Below are 20478 nucleotides of genomic sequence, written 5' to 3' on the forward strand. Positions count from 1 at the left end.
GAATCCAGGGTCTCACACATGCTAGCAAGTGCTCTACCACTGAGCCACAATCCTAACCCTATCACTAGTTTCTAATACATTTTTTTCTTATTATTTTAAGGTATCTATAACAGAAATGCTCCTGACTTTAACTTATAAAGGAGCAAGTTGTATATTAAAAATTATGTAGGCCTTTAAAACAAAAAGTTTATAAACAGGGCTTGGTGGTGCATACCTGTACTCCCAGCTACGCTAGAGACTGAGGAAGGAAGATTGCCAGCCTCAGCCATTGAGCGAGACCCTGTCAAAAAATAAAAATTTTTTAAAAAAAGGGCTGGGGAAATATATAGGTCAGTGGTGAGCCCTTGCCTAGCAGGTATGAGGTCAGTCAATCCCCAGCACTGTTAAAAAAGAAAAAGAAAAGGAATACGCTTCTAATTTCAGATATGCTTAGTCTTGCTAAAATGTTAATGGCTCATTATATTGCCATCCACTTCATATTCTTTCTCTTTTCTCTTTGTTTACACATATTTTTACATTCCTGAGAATATTCAAACATAAAAACATACTCTCTTTCTCCTGAAGGCAAATTGTCAGGTCTGTCAAATAAGAGTATGTTATGCAGCCATTAATTAAAAGTAATCATTGATTTACTAAGTGGAAAGACAAGTTTAATATAATTAAGTCAAATATTTAATTTAAATAAATAGAATATTGACTTATTCACTGTAGCTGCCATTTATGGAGCATTTATCATGAGTCAAATAAACGTTTGTTATCGCTCTCAATCCTTGAACAGTTTTAATGAAGTTAGGATGATTTCTCTCTTTTTTTTAATAGATGAAGTTTAGAAAAGTTAAAACCTTCTTGAACTTTAAAACTTTCTTAAAATATGAATCACAAATAGAATTCCAACACATGCTTTTAACTATGATTATGCTTTGGTAACTCCACATGGGCCTTAGAATGTTAGTAAATATCAGTGAGAGATATATTTGGGTTTTGCCATCCCCAGTGTTTAAGAAGAGCAATGTTTTAGGAACTTCCAGCAAACTAATGGGTAAAAAGGATAGATCTTGTTCGGATTTAGTGAAAAGTGGCCACTACCCATTTTTCACCACTAGATGGTGGCAGAAAATTAAACACAAAAGTTTTAAAGGGAAAGTAAAGTATGTGTTTTGTTTTGTTTTTATATTTTTAGTTGTAGATACAATACCAAAGTATTTGGGTTTTTTTTTGGGGGGGGGGGGCAGGGGTAGTGCTGGGGATTGAACTCAACCACTGAGCCACATCCCCAGCCCTATTTTGTATTTTATATAGAGACAAGGTCTCACTGAGTTACTTATAGCATCTCACCCTTGCTGAAGCTAGCTTTGAACTTGCGATCCTCCTGCTGCTGGAATTATAGGCGTGCACTACTGCACCGGGCCCAAAGTATGTGTTTTTTAAGAGCAAAGTGAATGAGAGATTAGGGAAACCAGGAGTAAGGAGAGAGCGAAAATTACATATGATCTTATGACAAGCAGCTCAGAAATTAGAAGCAGAGAGAACAGATTTATACTATTCTTGTGAATATACCTTATAAAAAAGGAATATTTTTGACTTGCCTTTTATTAAAAATTGACATTGTTCTGCTTAGTTTTCAGGTTCTTCAAGTGTTGTGAACAGAGAGTCGTTTGGATTATGTGTTTCTCAGACAGACTGAATAAATGCTAACAATGGATAAGTGCAAACACGTTGGGCAGTTGCAGCTTGCTCCAGACCATTCCATCCTCAACCCTCAGAAATGGTATTGTGTGGACTGCAATACAACTGAATCTATTTGGGCTTGCCTCAGCTGTTCTCATGTTGCCTGTGGACGATATATTGAAGAGCATGCACTCAAGCACTTTCAAGAAAGCAGTCATCCTGTTGCACTGGAAGTGAATGAGATGTATGTTTTTTGTTATCTTTGTGATGATTATGTTCTTAATGATAATGCAACTGGAGACCTGAAGTTACTACGAAGTACTTTAAGTGCAATCAAAAGCCAAAATTATCACAGTACAACTCGTAGTGGAAGAGTTTTACGGTCTGTGGATACAAGTGACAATTCTTTCTTCTTACATGATGGCACCCAATCTCTGCTTCAAAATGAAGATCAAATGTGTACTGCCCTTTGGCACAGAAGGAGAATGCTCATGGGTAAAATCTTTCGAACTTGGTTTGAACAATCACCCATTGGGAAAAAAAGGCAAGAACAATTTCAGGAAAAGATAGCAAAAAGAGAAGTGAAAAAAAGACACCAGGAATTAGAGTATCAAGTGAAAGCAGAATTAGATAGTGTGCCTCCAAGAAAGAGTTTACGTTTGCAAGGTCTAGTTCAGTCCACCACCATTGAAATAGTTCCTGTTGAAGTACCACCACAAACTCCACTATCACCAGCAAAAGATAAAGTGATATCTACCTCAGAAGATGTGAGATTTAAAAAAGGCAGTGACTCTCCAGTCAAACGAAGACCAATAGGAACTCCTGGTGTAACAGGATTGAGAAATTTGGGAAATACTTGCTATATGAATTCTGTTCTTCAGGTATTGAGTCATTTACTTATTTTTCGACAGTGTTTTTTAAAACTTGATCTGAACCAATGGCTGACTGTGACGGCTAGTGATAAGACAAGATCTTATAAGCATCCACCCATAACAGATACAGTAGTATATCAAATGAATGAATGCCAAGAAAAAGATACAGGCTTGGTTTGCTCCAGACATCCAAGTTTATCATCAGGACTAAGTGGTGGGGCATCAAAAAGTAGAAATATGGAACTTATTCAGCCAAGGGAGCCGAGTTCACAGTACATTTCTCTTTGTCATGAATTGCATACTTTGTTTCAAGTCATGTGGTCTGGAAAGTGGGCACTGGTCTCACCATTTGCTATGCTTCACTCAGTGTGGAGGGTAATTCCTGCTTTTCGTGGTTATGCCCAACAAGATGCTCAGGAATTTCTTTGTGAACTTTTGGATAAAATACAACATGAACTAGAGACAACTGGTACCAGGTTACCAGCTCTCATCCCCACTTCCCAAAGGAAACTTATCAAACAGGTTCTAAATGTTGTAAATAATATTTTTCATGGACAACTTCTTAGTCAGGTATGGATTTTTTAAAATCTTATTTTCATCTTGAATTCGTAAAGTACCAGAAATGCACATTCTGTATGCATCAAGGTTGAGCTTGTTCCACTTCAGGTCAAAATGGATTGATTTTATAAGTGTGTATAAAGAAGTCATTTTACAGTTTTTTCCTTCATGTATCGTTGGAAAATAGTTATGTGTTCATGGAATGAGAAGCTTTTTGAGGGGAGGGGGAAATTAGGAAACAGAACTTTCTAGGTAAATAATAATACATTCATTCTAGGGGATTAAAGATGCTAATGTTCTGTAATATGAGTGGTGTACACTTAAGCAATTTCTTTTTCTTTCTTTCTTTTTGGGGGGGTGGGGGTGGGGGAGTGTATGTGGCAATGGAGACTTAACCCAGGTGTGCTCTATCACTGAGCTACGCCCCAGCCCTGTTTTATTTTTGAGACAGGGTCTCACTAAGTTACTGAGGATGGCCTCAAATTTGTGATCTTCCTGCCTCAGCCTCCCAAGTCATGATATTACAGGTGTGTGCTACCCTGCCCAGCTAATACTTGAGCAAGTTCAGGGATACTTGGAGTACTTTCTGTAAAGCCAGAGGGTCAGAGACTTTTACAAGTAGGTAGGAAAATTTTAAGATAGACAAATGTAATTTTATCTAGAGTAATAATCCTAAATGGTTTTCCTCTATTTTAGTTACTGCTATAACAGTTTCCTCTTTTGTAAAATGTTTCAGTTACAAACTCAGATTCTAATTGAAGGCTCTCTATAATGAATGAACTGTTACTAGAAGTGGACTCTCTTCTTCTCTATAGCACACAGCTTTGCTTTTATTTTAACTGAAATAATTAGGCCTTTAAGTCATCTTCTTCCCCCTGTACACCTAGCTGTATTTTTCAGTTCAACTTTCCATTATGATACCACCTTTTGGGGGTTTTTTGTTTGTTTTGTTTTGTTTATCTTTTATGGTGCTGGGAATTGAACCCAGGGCCTTGTGCATGTGAGGCAAGCAAGCACTCTACCATCTGAGCTATATCCCCAGCCCCCTTCCTTTTGTTTTTATAGAACACTTTTCTAGAATGTTTCTTTAAATAGTTCAGATGCAGTTCTTATAAGGAATAACTGAAGTTTCAGTTTAATGTTTCAGAAATATAAAGATTCAACATTATACCAATTAGCAAATAAGGGTTAACTTTTTTTAATCAGTCTTTTTTTTTTTTTTTTTTTGTACCAGGGATTGAACCCAGGATTGCTTAACCACTGAGTCATGTCCCCAGCCCCTTTTTATATTTTATTTTGAGAGAGGTTCTATTAAGTCACTGAGGCTGGTTTTGAACTTGTGATCCTCTTGCCTCAGCCTCACAAGCTGCTGACGTTAAGGCATGTACCACTGCTCCTGGCTAGTCATTTTTATCTTTTCTATGCAAAAGCTTTAAAATATACTGTAAGTGCAAAATATAGTTGTAGAAAATCTGTATAATACAGGAATTATATAGCAGAAAAAACATTCCCTTCCTTGTCCTATAACGGCATAATTGGTAAAACTTAATATTTTGACATAATTCCTTCTAATCTTTTTTCCTGCACATATTTTGTACCGTAATTGACTTTAATTTAGTATTAATATTAAATTAATATTGTAAGGCTTTTCCATAGTCATTAAAAATATTTGATCATTGTTTTTAGCTGCTTGGGAGGCTGCGGCTAAAGGATAGCCAAGTTTAAGGCCAGCTAAGGCAACTTAGCAAGACCCTGTCTTAAAATTTTAAAAAATTTAAAAAGGACTAGAGATGTAGTAGCTCAGTGTAAAGCAGCACCCCTGGGTTAAATTCCAAGTATTCCCTCCCTCACACACATGAATTGATCATTCTTTTCAAAACATTTTAGTGTCTATTATATGTTTGTTTGTACCCTAACTTTAATCCCTACTTGACTTTCAGATTTTGTCATTATTATAGTATCATGATAAATTAATGTAGTTTTTCTGATGATCTCTTTATGACAGAGTCCTAGAAATAAAGTACTTTATCAAAAGTTAGGACTTTTGATACTTAATGAAAACTTTTTTTTTCAGAAAGATTTTTACCATTTTATATTTCCAGGAGTGTGAGAATGTCTGTTTTCCCCCTCTTTTTCCTTTATAAATGAACTTTGAAATTAATGAAAATTGTTACACAAACTTTGCTTCTCTTAACCCATATTGGGAGCAAGGACAATTGCTGGGGATTGAACCCAGGGCCTTACACATGCTAAGCCCATGCTATACCACTAATCTACACCTCAAGCCCCTTTTCCTTTTAAACGTGTAGTAAACTCAGAAAACTGGTTCACAGGAGATTCCAACAGTTGCTGGGATGGCTTTTATTTCTTTTCTTTTTATTCAAGAAACTTCTCAAAAGGTTAGGCCTGGTGCTAATGAGTCCCCAGACTAAACACCAAGAGTGTTCTTTGTGTCAGTTTGTTATATCTAAAACCTGTAGTAGAACTGGCTTCTTCTTTTTGTTGCCCATGCCAGGAATGTAGCTTATATGAAAGAGTTCCTTTGTGATATTTGTTAATTGTTAGCCCTTAGTCTGTCTTCAATTATGTGCAGGATTGGTGGCATTAAATCCTGTTGTATGTTTCAGTGAAGTTACTTTTTTTTTCCTTCCCTTCCATTTACTGTGTTGCTATATAAGTTGTTAGAATACTTTTTTTATGGTTTTGTTTTTTTTGTTTTGTTTTGTTTTTGTTTTTTTCATGCTGGGGATTGAACCCAGGGCCTTCTTGGTGCATGCTAGGCAAAAGCTTTATCACTGGCCTACATCATCCCCAACCCTTTCTAGGTTTTTTATATTTGGATAGGGATTATATGTAACTTACGTGAAAATATGATATTATTATTTATATGTATTCTTTTGAAATTTCTAGTTGGTAGGGCTTCAAAATCTGCATAATGAAATTTACCAATAGTGTTTTACTTGTACTGTGTTTAAGATGGTGAATTGACGTGCTAGGAGTATAACTCAGTTCTGGAGTATATGCCATGTGAGATGACCTGAGTTCGATCCCCAGCAAGCACCCTGCCCCCCATAAAAGATGGGTTGGGTTTAGAGGTTATAGGATTTGGGGTGATAAAGACAATCAGTAGAAGATGAAGGAAAAAGGGCAAAGGACCTGGTGCCTAATAACATAAAATATGTTAAATTAAGTGCATATAAATATATTTGTGATGTGTATATATATACACACGATATGTGTACACAGACACAATGTATGCCTATCAAATGAGCTTATAGTTAGAACTTTTGCGTAAGTTCTAGATTTGACTTGCATTGGGGCTTTTTGAAGGCCTCATAGTTGAAGCACACTAGTTCATAATGGGTTTAATGATAATCTTTTGGAAAGAAAAATTAGAATTTTTTCTAACAAGAATATAAAGCCAGTAATTCAGCATTTTAATGGTGCATTTTAGAAGAAATACTTATGAATTGTCAATGACCTCTAAGTGAAAGGAATTGGTGTTTCAACAGAATTGTAATCTGAGTAACTAATATTTGTATTTACAGGTTACATGTCTTGCATGTGACAACAAATCAAATACTATAGAACCTTTCTGGGATTTGTCACTAGAATTTCCAGAAAGATACCAATTCAGTGGAAAAGATATTGCTTCCCAGCCATGTCTGGTTACTGAAATGTTGGCCAAATTTACAGAAACTGAAGTTTTAGAAGGAAAAATCTACGTATGTGAACAGTGTAACTGTGAGTACAGAATATTTTCTGCTTTTCTAAGATTAACACAAGTGAGAAGAAGCTAGAAGAAATTCCTTAAGTGAAAATTCATGTTTTTAGTTCATCAGAAGAAATTAGACTAGACATCTCTACAGTATAGTTGGCATTTATGAACTATTTTGCCTTATTGATGACATTAAACAATTTTTTATCCTATAGTCAGTTGAGAGAAGAAATTCATACAATAAGAAATTTAAATTTGACATGTAGAGTAGAATAAAGTGGCAAAGGAAAGCATACCACGTGAATGAAATTTGCTTTATGACAGTTTTGCTACATATCAAAACATTGTTATGTAGATTATGTATTTACATATTTATTAGAAAATAATATGTAGCTGAATTATTACTATGTCAGTTGGCTTCATAAAAACAGATTCAGAACCATCTACTGACTCTTTTGTATTCATTGTTGTAACTGTTGTGGATATAGAGTTAACCAGTGCTCAATATTCCTAGTGGAGGAAACGGACAATTAACATCCATTAAGAACCAGGTGCAGTGACATACCCCAGTAATCCCAGCAGCTTGGGAGTATCATGGGTTCAAAGACCAGCCTGGGCTACTTAGCAAGACCCTATATAAAAAATTTTAAACAGGGTAGACATGTAGCTTAGTGGCAGAATGGTTACCTACCATGTGTGGGTTCAATCAATAGCACTGCAAAAATAATAATAATTCCAATATGATAACTCTCAGGAGCACACAAGAACCCCACATTAGAAGATGAACTAGCTAGGGCTGGGGATGTGGCTATTGAATGCTCACTTAGCACCGGAGGGGTTGCTGGGTTCAATCCTCAGCTCCACATAAAAATAAATAAATAAAATAAAGGTATTGTGTCCAACTACAAATAAAAATATATATATTAAAAAAAAAAAGATGATGATGATGATGAACTAGCTGTCTCAAACAGAAGCATCTATTCCAAGAAAATACTATCTAAAACCACATCAATACATACATGTCAACATATACGTGGTATTTTAGTGTTTATTATACACTTTCAGATATTATTCCTAATTTCCATGTCTCAGAAAAAGATTCTAGAATCTAATCTTTTCTTCTTTGCAGTGCTGGGGATAGAATCCAGGTCCTATGCACATGATAGACAAGCACTCTACCCATAAGTATGTCCCAAGCCCCGATGATAAACTTTTAATGGAAAAGATTTTAAGTTTCAGCGTTGATCTTATCAATTAATGTGATAAGATCACATTAATTGATAGTTTTCTAAAATGACTTTAATTCATGTTTTTCTGCGTACTGTCTAATACGAGTTCTATTCTGAAGTAGTCTAAGATGTATAAGGTTTTAGAAAAAAATGTATAAGGTTTTAGAAAAAATTGACTACACCTTTGTCAATTTTGTTATGATGAAGTGTGTATTTTCTTGCACATAAGTGTTAACAGTCCCAGATGCTTTCATTACCAAATTTGGGGTAGACTGATATTTATAGTTTTATACTGAGTTCGCATATATCTACTGGGGCTACCGCATAGTGGCCTAGAAGAGCTGCTTGAATACACAAAGGCAGAGGTTGAAAGTATTGAGTCAGCTAGGTGAGATAGTGCATACCTGTAATCCCAGAGACTCAGGAGGCTGAGGCAGAAAGATAGTAAATTCAAGGCCAGTGTCAGCAACTTAATGAGGCCCTAAGTAATTTAACAAGAACCTGTCTCAATAATAATAATTTTTTAAAAGGGGGGAGGGGCCTGGGTATATGACTCAGTGGTTAAGCACCCCTGGGTTCAATCACCAGTAAAAAAAAAAAAAAAAAAAAAAAAAAAAAAATATATATATATATATATATATGAGTCAAGGAGTTGGCATCCTTTGTATAGCTACTTGTGGACCATAAGGTTGTAGGAGAAAATCAAGATGTAGGAATAGGATATTCATCAGTAGCCAGGTACCTGGATCTTTGGGTGCTTATCAACATGGCAGAAAGATTTCTGGTGGTCAGAAGAGACAGCTAGAACACAGCTTTATGGTGGACTGATTCTGCCTCCTACATGAGAAGCAGCTGCTGCCATGTCTGGAGTCAGAGTTAATGTTCAAGTTGGAAAAGTCCTGGACATCAAGAGCAAACTTTGCTAGGCAATGGCCCACCAGAAAGCCAGGACACAACCAATCCCTAAAAAGAACACTAGAGAAGTGGAAGGGACAACAAAAATAATCTCAAATTCTATTTGTCTAAGATCTGATGCTAAAAGAGCAAAAATAAGATACCTTGAGTGAGGGAACCCTTGAATGCTCTGCTGGAAGAGGTCCACTTTCTGAGGCCAACAGCCAGGACTGGGGTAGACCCCCAGGAAGGGTGGAGGGGTGTTCTGGACAGTAAGGACCCTGTCCCCCCGGGGTCCTGATTAGCCTCAGTAAACAAGTGACCGCACATTTTTTAACAGTTTGGGAAATGTGTATTAAAATTTTTAGAAGGAAAATTTTAGATTTTTCCTACTAATTGGCCACTTTTAAATATGTGGCAGTATACTTCATTCTTTCATTTGCATAATTTTTATGAAATCATGTGCTTATTTCTAACTTGTCTAGCTTGTTTCGTTTTTTAAACTGTGGATCATAAGTTCCATGTTTTTATCACTAGCACAGTACAACAGCTGTAGCACAGTAAGTGTTCAATTAGTTCATGTCTGAGTTAAGTAAAAAGGATTTATGCAAATTTTCCTTGTATCTTTAATTTGATTTTCATTCTTTCTTTGATATAGCAAAGCGTAGAAGATTTTCCTCAAAACCAGTTGTACTCACAGAAGCCCAAAAACAGCTTGTGATATGCCACCTACCTCAGGTTCTCAGACTACACCTCAAAAGATTCAGGTTAGTAGAAGTAGTGCCAGTTGCCTACTAATTACACACTTCTAACTTGGTTATTGCCTCTCACAATGTTTTAAAACTCGAAAGAACACATATGATGGATTAAATTTTAATACTGTATACTTGGCTAGCAGATGACTAAGGAAAAAAACTAATACATTGTGGCTAACCTTGTTGCTAAAACTAACCTTCTATTAGCATTTCTTTGTAGAATGCATTACTGAGGAATATCCTTACATTTTTGTCAGCTATATGCTTGTAAATTTAATGATGTTTAATGTTCAGCATTTTCAAGTATAATTTTTAAAAATTTAACCTATAATTTTTTTGGAGTGTTTGACATGCTTTGTGCTTGAAAAATATGTGATCAAAAGCATAGCAGTTTGGGCTAGAGATGTAGCTCAATGGTAAAGCACTTGCCTAGTAGGCATGAGGCTCCTGGTTCAGTCCCCAGCACCAACCCTGCCCCCCAAAGGATAGCAATTCAATTCAAAGTGGTTTTTAGAAAGCCAAAATCCTTGCCTTCTGAAATAATAAGGTAAATTAATTGGCAAATCTGTTGGTTAATGAGTAAATGACTTTATACTTTGTGTGAACTGCATTAACCTGAGGAGCTATTTTCTCTTAAGGAATGAGACCCTCTGAAGTTACTTAACATGCAATGGTTTGAAAGCTGTCTAGCCCATGACAAATTACTTGTTGCTATTTGCCTTTGTAATTAAAAAATACCTGTTTTTTTTTTTTTTTGTTGTTGTTGTTGTTGTTGTTGTTGTTTTTGGTGTGTGTGTGTGGTGCTGGGGATTGAACCCAGGGCCTTGTGCATGCAAGGAAAGCACTCTATCAACTGAACTATATCCCCAGCCCCCCAAAATACCTGCTTTTTAAAAATTCAAATACTTTAGTATAGTAAAATTACCTCTCTCTCCTCAGTACTACTTCCCAGAATTGATTACTTTAACATTAATCATTCAGTTATTTATTTTGCTGTTAAAGGTCTAATCAGCAGCATGCCTACAGGTGTTCAGGAGGAAAAGGTCAGCTTCAACAACTTTTAGTGAGTCCCTATCTCAAAATTTTTTTTAAAAGCCAGGATGTAGCTCAGTGGCATAGCATACAAGTTCAATCGCCAGTACCACACATACCACAAATATAATCAGCAAATACCATGTGAAAGTTTAGAGAATTTTTTGTGGGTTGTTGTTTTGTTTTGTTTTGTTACCAGGGATTGAACCCAGGGCCATTTAATCACTGAGCCACATCCCCAGCCTTTTTTTTTTTTTTTTTTTTAATGTTTGGAAATAGGGTCTTGATGAGTTGCTTAGAGCCTCACTAAGTTGCTGAGACTGGCTTTGAACACTCAATCCCATCTCAGCCTCCAGAGCTGCTCGGATTAGAGGCATGTACCATCATGCCCAGCTTGTGAGTGCTTTCTGATTCAAGATATTCCATATATTCAGGCATGCACAGAAATAATGATGCAGTAGAAATATATACACTGCATATAAATATACTATCAGAGATTTGGAGGGAGGGATTTAGCAGATGTCTAAAACTTTCCCAAAGCCTTTCTGAGGGTTCCTCTCGGGCTTTATATCATTCAAGTCCCAGTTCATCTGTGGCATCTTTAGGGAAGTCCTCTCTAAAGTAGCACCCAACCAGCCATCTGTCACAGTATCCTATTTTTGTTTAACAACAAAACCTATTCTCTGCAATTAAGTTGCTTGTTATTTCTCTCCTCCTACCAGGAGGACAAACTCAGTAGACTTAGTGTTTTCATCCCTATATCTCAAGGCCCAGAACCATGGTCCACACATAGTGAGCCCAAAAATATTTATTAAGCAAATGAATGGGGTATATACAGAAGGAGGAGCACTTTAGTCAAAGGGAGCCACATGAACAAAGATATGAATGAAGGAATAGGGTAGAATTTACAACAAAAGGTTTAGTGAAAAATGAGATGAGCCCTATTATTGTGTATAAAATAATGTAGACTGAAAATAAGTTTACCTAGGGCAGTGGAGATTGGAGGGACAATGTATGTACATAATATAACATTCTGCAAAGATAGACTTGAAAAGATTTAAATTTTTGTGATTTAAATTGGTACTTAGTTGGTTACTATAAACTGTTGAAGGATTTCCTGTTCTAATTACTGCTTTAATTCCATCATGGGTACTTCTTTAATCTGACACTTGAAGATCTTAATTCAGATTTGTTTGACATTCCATGTCCCTTCATCTTCTATCCAAAACATTTTTAACTCTTAATACCATTTTTGATTCTAGAAACTTTATCTTGTCTCTACTGCATTTATCTTTCTCTATTCTCTTCATCTATTCAAAGTACTATTGTATTTTCCAGAAGATAAAACATAAAACATGTATAAAAGATAAATCCCAGTTTTTTTTATTTTGGAGGGACACACAGTCTTTTTCTCCAAGAATTAGATATAATTTTAAAGTAGCTTTGTAGAGAGAAACATTTTACTCATATTGTAAATAAGCAAAAATATATAGATAAAAACTGTCACAATTAGTTTTAGTAATTGTACTCGGATGCTATGTATAGAACGTGACAGCACTCCACAAATGTATTAGAAACTGAGGGCCCCACACTTTATAGATTACACTGTAAAACACAAACACCAGTACCATACTTCCATATTAAGGACAATGGGAAAAAGTAAGCCAAGATATAAATTTGAGTAATTGTCTATACAGGCAGTACAAATAGACACCTAATTATAGTATGTTGGAATAAATTACCAAGTTGCCACATGCATAAAGAAAAAGATTTCACTAACAATAGAGAAAAAAATATCCAAAAAAATAATAACTTTAAAAGTGGCATCCTGATATACATCACTACAGAGCCAGTCACAGGGGGAAAATTAATAAATTCTAATAGAAGTTCAAACCAATATAATATATACTTAGCTACATAAGCAGAAAAAAAAGTTTATCATAAGAAGTTCATCCTCAGCTGGGCACAGTGGCACATGCCTGTAATCCCAGTGACTCTGGAGGATTGCAAGTTCAAAGCCAGCCTCAGCAATTTAGCAAGGCCCTAAGCAACTCAGCAAGACCCTGTCTCTAATAAAATATAAAAAAGGGGGCTGGGGATGTAGCTCAGTTGCCTCACATGCATAAGGCCATGAAGATGAACACAAAAAAAGTTCATCTTCATTCTGTGAATGATCTTTGCAGCCAAGTAAAATCTTCATCCAAAGCATTTAATAAGTGTTAATTTCTGAATTTTCCAGATAATTTCCTCTACAGCAGTTTAAATGGTACAATGGTTCACACCTGTAATCCCAGCCACTGGGGAAGGCTGAGGCAGAAGGATCACAAGTTTGAGGCCAGCCTGGGCAACTTAGCAACACTGAACAACTTAGCAAGACCTTGCCTCAAAACAAAAAGTAAAAAAGAACTGGGAATGTAGCTCAGTGGTAAAGCATCCCGAGTTAAATCCCTAATGCAAAATATAAAAATGGGCCCACCGGTCTTTAAAATATTGAGCTCTGTAGAGTGCTTGACAAGCATGTGGGAGGCTCTGGATTCACTACTAGTACCCACCACCTCCCCCCACCCAAAAAAAAAAATCTATTCTGCAAATTTGAACCTACTATTACATTCATATACCTTTTACTTTTGAGTTATGAGTTACAATAGGAATAAATACAATTCTAAAATATTTGAAAAGCAACCCAAGTTTTACTAATGATTGTCAAAAAACCTGGTAAGATGTAAACTTTTTACATTTTCAGCAGGTTCATGTTGTTTAGTCCCCTACCAAAGGAGCTGGGATGGGAGGTTGCTGTGGGCTTGGCTTCTTTGGTTTCATCATCTTGTGGTTGACAACTCTAAATGCAAATGGAAAACTTCTCTCTCAACATGTCCTGATCTTTCTCATGTATGTGTGTTTATGTATGTAGGTATGTAGCCACACTTAAATATATACAGTTACAAAATTTTGTTTAATGATGAATGTATCTTTAAAATACAAAAAGAAGTAATGTTCAAAATAGTGATTGCCTCTGGGGAAAAGGGAAGAGTGGGATTGGGAAAAGCAGCAGAAGTCTATGAAGAAGCATAAGAAGTGAAATATTTCTCATATATCTTAGAAATACTTTGTGTCTACCTCCCAGTCCTATTTCCTTCACCTCTTAGAAGAAAGCTATTACGAATTCTGGGTAGTGTTATCTTGTTCTTTATCATTTTATTTCTACCAGCATAAAAATTTGGGTAGCCAATCTGTTATCAATAGGAGAGTAAATATTTTCTATTCAGATGTCTTACTAGTGTTTTAAATTAACACAGAAAAGTAACAAGGTTTGAATATTATGGTAAAGCTAAAGATATACATAAAGTGAGGATAAATGATAGAAGCTTCTCATATTAACCAAGTCCCATTATTTTATGTGTTGATCTTCCCTTTTATTAAAGTTCTAGGTGCCTTGGATGCAGGATATTTATACATTTCATAGGCAGGATGTACTGTCAGTTTCTGTACTCTCACACACACAGTATTTCTGTGACTTCTGGTTACCAAAACCCATGGGGATTTCTCCCCATCAAGAAAGAAGTTCTACAACAGACCCCAGCTGGGTGTCCTCTAGTTCAGTTACTTTTGACACTAAACTGGAGATAGAATCAGATCCCACAGGTTGAGAGTTTAGCCCCACAGATGGGCCCCTACTTCTTTTAGTCGGAAATCCAGACTTACAGAACTCTAGACTTGTTCAAGGTCCATTAATTTGCTAATTTAAAAAAGTCCTTGTTCAGGGTCCATTAATTTGCTAGAGGGGCTCACAGAACTCAGGGAAATATTTAAGTTTACCCATTTACCACAAAGGTTGTGTTAAAGGATCCAGATGGATGAGATGTGCAGAGCAAGGAGCTTCCGTACCTTCCCTGGCACATCACCCTCTGGGAACATCCACATCTAGCTATTTGGAAGCTGCTGTAGTCCCTTTTGAGTTTTTTGTTTTGGGTACTAGGGATTGACTTGGGGAGCTTTATCACTGAGCGATATCCACAGTCCTCTTTTTATTCATTTTTATTATTTTTGTTTTTGCAGTGCTGGGAATCAAACCCAGAGCTTTGCACATGACAGGCAAGCACTCTGCCACTGAACTATATCCCCAGCTCTATTTTTTTTGACATAGGGTCTTGCTAAGTTGTGGGGGCTGGCCTTGAACTTATGATCCTCCTGCCTCAGCCCTCCCCAGTCACTGGAATTACAAGTGTGCACCACCATACCCACTCCTTTTGCGCTTTTATGGAGGCTTGGTTGATTAAATTACCAGCTAGCAGTGTTCAGTTTCCTGGAGACAGGAGATAGTCTGAAAGACACAACTAGTACCCGTCTCTGAAGCTACTTAGGAGCTTCTAGCCACTAGTCATCTTGTTGGCATTCAAGATACTCACTGGAAGGATTCCAAAGTCTTAGGAAGCTGTATGTCAGTAAGTGAAAGGAAGAATATTTCACAATATCACAGAAATACACCATTTTACATAGTACTAAGCATTTCAACATTTACTTTTCTTTCTAAACCCTGTCTATATTCCTCTGCCTTTTTTCTATTGTTTGTCTGAACTTCAAGTTTTAATACTTTCCATGTATTTATCGTTTGTCAATGTCATCCTTTCCCAAACCGGATTACGTTCTTTTTAAAGAACATAATCCCCCCACCCCGTAGCTCCAATTCATAGTATGCCTATAAGAAAAACACTGCTTGCCATGTTTAGATCCAATAATGGGAGGCATGACCAGAAGATTGAGAAAATCACAATTTAGGGACATTATTAGAATCCTATCAGTAATGGATATTATCCTGACTTACATACAGGCAAGGTCAGTTTCAAAATGTTTCTTTCTTTGATTTTAGTTTAAAGAGCTCTGAAATGTTCCAAGAAAATGAGTTTTTCCCTGTTTGGTTTTCTTTCCTTCTCATCTGGCCAAGAAAAATGTGTATTATCTCTCTCATCTGGGGTACCCTTTCCATACTGTAGTAAGACAATAAGAGATAATAAGGAATTTTGAAAAACTCTTTGGAGCCTTGACTTTATCTGTTAGAAGAGAAAAATGCCCTTAGGGCTATATAATTTTCTAAGAGCTAATTTTCCTATATGTTGTCTAACTCACAAGGCAAATATGTTTTTTGAAACCTGATTGGACCTCTTTAGATTTATTTAACACCTAAATATCTCCATTTATACCCGACTCATCATTAAAAGGAAAATTATATACATGTTTTGTTGTTCTTTTTTAAATTCATGTGCTAATTTTCCTTCCTTTTGCTGATTATTTTACTTTGTTCTCAGGTGGTCAGGATGTAATAATCGAGAGAAGATTGGTGTTCATGTTGGCTTTGAGGAAACTTTAAACATGGAGCCATATTGCTGCAGGGAGACCCTGAAATCCCTCAGACCAGAATGCTTTATCTATGACTTATCTGCTGTAGTAATGCACCATGGGAAAGGATTCGGCTCAGGACACTACACTGCCTACTGCTATAACTCTGAAGGAGGTATAGATAGGAAAAGTTATTTTATCTTGGGTGAGACTTGGATGCTGGATTTCAGGCTTTAGCAATTTGTAAGTTGGCCACTAGATAATCTTAAACAAAGCCACCTGACCACTTTTCTCCTTAGAATGTTTCTGAAATGCTGGGAGTAGTTCCCAGCGGCTTAGAAGGCTGAGGCAGGAGGATTGCTAGTTCAAAGTGAGCCTCAGCAATTTAGCAAGGCCCTAAGCAACTCAGTGAGACCCTGTCTCTAAATAAAATGCAAAAAAGGGCTGGGGATGTGGCTAAATGGTTAAGTACCCCTGAGTTCAATTCCAAGAAAAAGAGAGAAAAGAAAGAAAAAGAATGTTTCTTAAGTATGCTAGTTTAAAGGGGGTGGGGGGCAGGGGCTCTGGCAAACACCTGAAATTCCAGGACTAGGGAGGCTGAAGCAGCAAGATTACAAGTTCAAGGCCAGCCTCAGAAAGCACTAGGGACGTAGCTCAGTGGTAGAGCACCCTTAGGTTCAATCCCCAGTACCAAAAAGACCTTGGGTTTAATTCCCAGTACTGGGGGGAAAAAAAGGGGATGGGGTGGGGTGAGGAGATGTTGTGTAGAAAATAATTGTATTTTCGTAAGGTTTGCAGTAATAGTATATTTTCTGAAAGTCTGAAATACTTTTGAGGATTTAAGGGTTTGGGGGACACAATACTGAAGGTGGTCTTGCTAATTAAAAGTCAGAATGTATACTTTTCTTAAAGACATGCTTCCAATAGCAGGGTCCTATGTTTATTCCTTTTACTTCAGTTCATTTTGTTAACATCTAACACACAGATCACAGATATACAGAACAAACTTAAAGAGTACAAGTTTAATATACATAATGTAGTTTTATTTGTTGTCTCCATGACCCTTCTAGGGACAGTATAATCCTATCAGAAGTGATTGGATTAGACATTTCACTATTCCCATTTTGGTACCTGAATAAAGAATGAACCACCACCACCAGTACCCACACAATAAATAATGTGACCAACACACATACACACCCCTCTACAAAAAGCCCAGATAATCCACAAAGGAATTAATTCAACACTGAATTACCAGGAGTTAGTTACATACTGTAACATACTACATGAGCTGTATTTCTCATTGGAGAAATTAATTGCTGAGAAAATTATTTTTCTTTCAGAAAAAGCTTAACTTTCAGTAAAATTTAGCTTTTTATACTAGAAACTTCTGAGGTTCCTTTATAAACATCCTATTTCTATGCTTCACTCTAGGGTTCTGGGTACACTGCAATGATTCCAAGCTAAGCATGTGCACTATGGATGAAGTATGCAAGGCCCAAGCTTATATCTTGTTTTATACCCAGCGAGTTACTGAGAATGGACATTCTAAACTCTTGTCTCCAGAGCTCCTGTCTAGTAGCCAACATACCAATGAAGAAGCTGATACCTCTTCTAATGAAATCCTTAACTGATCCAAAGATAGTAGGGCTTTCTTCTTGCAATTTGTATATATACTTTTTAAAAGGGCTGACTTAAAATTTTGAGCTTCATTGTATTTTTTTTTTTATTTTGAAATCAGTGCACACTACATTTACATTTTGTATTTATGACAACTTTTTATTTTTTTTACAGAGACAGTGTATCAACTGCAGGGAACTAAACTTTTTTCAAGTACTCAGAGTTTTAAACTTTTAGTGTTTACCTCAGACTAGTGTTACCTCTTATTTTGATGTCTTAATTGGCTCATATCATGAATTTGTGCAATCTACTAAAAAAATTTGGGAGGCATTTTATATACATTTGTTACTTACCTTTTGTAACTATTTTCTATACAAATTCAAAATAGATGGAAAATTAGACACTTTCTTCACAATGTCTTAACCAAACGAAGTTATTTCTTTCAGGCTATTTGTGTATTGAATATCTGCCCCTTGAAGAGAATTAAACTATATAATGAAAGTGAAATATCCAGATATCACCTTAATACTCAGCAGTCATACTCACTGATGTTCCTGAGGCTTCATGCATTACAGGGCTCAAAAGATATCTTGTAAATTTTGTTTCAGTAATTGTTTTTTATTTGGCAGAGTCAATCTGCATTTAAATGAAAATGGCAGATTTACAAATGGTGTATTAAGTGAACTTTGCAACTAAGGACATGAAAAAATGATGGCTGGGACTTATGATTTGTCGGCAGCAAACAGGTTCTAATAAGGCAGATTCTAATAAAGCAGTCATTAAAAAAATTGAATTTAGCAAAACAATATGATGTAATACAAATGTAGTTTATCCTGGGTATGTGTTTATTTTATATTTGATAACATTAGATTTCTTAAAGCTTTGTATACTTGAGATGTTTAGTTCAAAGGAATAAGAAGTCTCAAAAAACTGCATAGGTAGAGAAGGAAAATTCAAAATTGGCAACTGGTTTATATACCTAGTGTCTCATTTTTCTAAAAAACTGAAGCCTGGATTTTTTACTCTTGCTAGGATTATGTGACTACTGGAAACCACTTACACAGGGGCCCCAATCTTAAAAAAAAAAAAAAAAAATTACCTGAACTTGAATTTTACTAAAAACTGTGAGACACTCACTTTACTCTTCTCTAATAATCTCACTAGATGTCTTTTTAAGTCCTACTGCTGCTCCCTTACTCAGAAGGGAACTTCACTAAACTCTGCACATCAGTTCTGTAAGATCTTAAGCACAGTGTTAATTGCTAGAAGATGATTTGTCCCTTTAAGTGGGTTTATTTGCAGCTTGAAATCTAATGAAAAATATCATCCTGTAGAATGCTCTTGGCCACTAGTGCTTGTATGTAAGTATAAACTTGTAAGAGACCTCCATTAGCACATTTAAGTTTCACATGTCATCTGGAGAAGTTGATAACAAAGTGCTATGAGAATTTATCACTGAACAAATTATTTGTGCCAAAAATACAGCTGGAACATAAATGACTAGGTTTAAAACTGTTCATTTTCTGAACACCTATGCAAGTTGTTACCTCTATTGTTATATATTCTTATACCTCATTAAAGATTTATGTGGTCAAGATATCTGAGTTTATCCATTAATTTCAAGTACTGTTTTAAATTTGCACCTAATTTTAATGGGCTCTTAGGATAAATAAGGTTATGTCGTTTATAACGCACGCCTGTAATCCCAGCATCTCAGGAGGCTGAGACAGGAGGATCCTGAGCTCAAAGCCAACCTCAGCAAAGGGGAGGCAATAAACAACTCAGTGAGACCCTGTCTCTAAATAAAATACAAAACAGGGCTGGGGATGTGGCTCAATGGTTGAATGCCCCTGAATTCAATCCCTAATTACCCACCTGCCAAAAAAAGGTATAGTTGCTTTTATTTCAGTGTAAAAATACATGGGAGAGAGTTGGTTGTGGTGGTACATGCCTGGAAATCTCTAGTCAGGATGACGATGCAGGAGGATCACAAATTCCAGGCCAGCCTGAGCAATCCGAGATCTCTCAAAAAAGGGCTGTAGTTCAGCACTAGAACACTTGCCTAGCATTGAGAGGCTCAGGATTCAATGCCCAGTACTCCACACACACACACACACACAAAGCAGTCTTAAAATTTAACACCTGTGTGACCACAGAGGGTATATGGGAAATCTGCAGTATTTTCCATTAGATTTTGCTGTGAATCTAAAACTGCTCTAAAAATTATAATATTAGCAAAACAAGAAACTAAAATCTATTTTTAAATGAACAAATTTTAGATTTCTCACTAAATATCTCAAATATCAACATGGGTTTCTACATTCTCCTAAATTGGTCTAACAAAAAACAACATATTTGGTTGTAAAATAATTTACTAAAGGCACTATTGTTAAACATCAAACTAATTTTACCAATAAGGTACATCATTGTACACATAACAAAATGATTTCAAGAGATACATGGCTAGTAGGCAAACATATACAATTTTTTTTAAGTGACAGCTTTCCTATTTACAAGATCGCATCCATTCCAGGGGCAGCTCCCACTAGTTAGCTGGGAAAGGAGCATGGAGCATATATAGTTATAGATCACTACTGCTAAAAAGGTCTTTCAGCTCCGAAATTCTTCCTTGGATCAGTTTTTAAAATCCTGGGTTTAGAAATCAAAATACTTGTTTTGTATTTCCCACCAAAGCATATAAACAAAACCCCAAAGGAGCTAGCTGGAGGGCCCAAGCCCTACAATGTGTCCACACAAAACTGGTGAGCTCTGCTGCTTGAACAGCATCACAGAAAATG

At 36.2% G+C, this 20478-nt stretch overlaps 1 protein-coding gene across 1 annotated transcript; it reads left to right on the forward strand.

The window, feature by feature from the left end:
* Positions 1 to 1688: 1688 nt before the first annotated feature.
* Positions 1689 to 17694, forward strand: Usp44 (ubiquitin specific peptidase 44). The gene is made up of 5 exons (XM_027929047.3): positions 1689 to 3110; positions 6647 to 6842; positions 9598 to 9706; positions 16030 to 16235; positions 17495 to 17694. Exons 1-5 carry the CDS (start codon positions 1689 to 1691, stop codon positions 17692 to 17694), a joined length of 2133 nt encoding a protein of 710 aa, XP_027784848.2.
* The last annotated feature ends 2784 nt before the right edge of the window (positions 17695 to 20478 follow it).

Source organism: Marmota flaviventris, chromosome 3 (assembly GCF_047511675.1).
Source record: "Marmota flaviventris isolate mMarFla1 chromosome 3, mMarFla1.hap1, whole genome shotgun sequence".
In the NCBI taxonomy this organism is placed as follows: Eukaryota; Metazoa; Chordata; class Mammalia; order Rodentia; family Sciuridae; genus Marmota; species Marmota flaviventris.

Bases quoted from the DNA above. Each gene is read 5' to 3' on its own strand.
- Usp44 (XM_027929047.3), top strand. From the start codon at position 1,689: ATGCTAACAATGGATAAGTGCAAACACGTTGGGCAGTTGCAGCTTGCT. The intron at 6,843-9,597 runs GTGAGTACAGAA...TCTTTGATATAG, and splicing joins CGTATGTGAACAGTGTAACT to CAAAGCGTAGAAGATTTTCC. The intron at 9,707-16,029 runs GTTAGTAGAAGT...CTTTGTTCTCAG, and splicing joins CTACACCTCAAAAGATTCAG to GTGGTCAGGATGTAATAATC.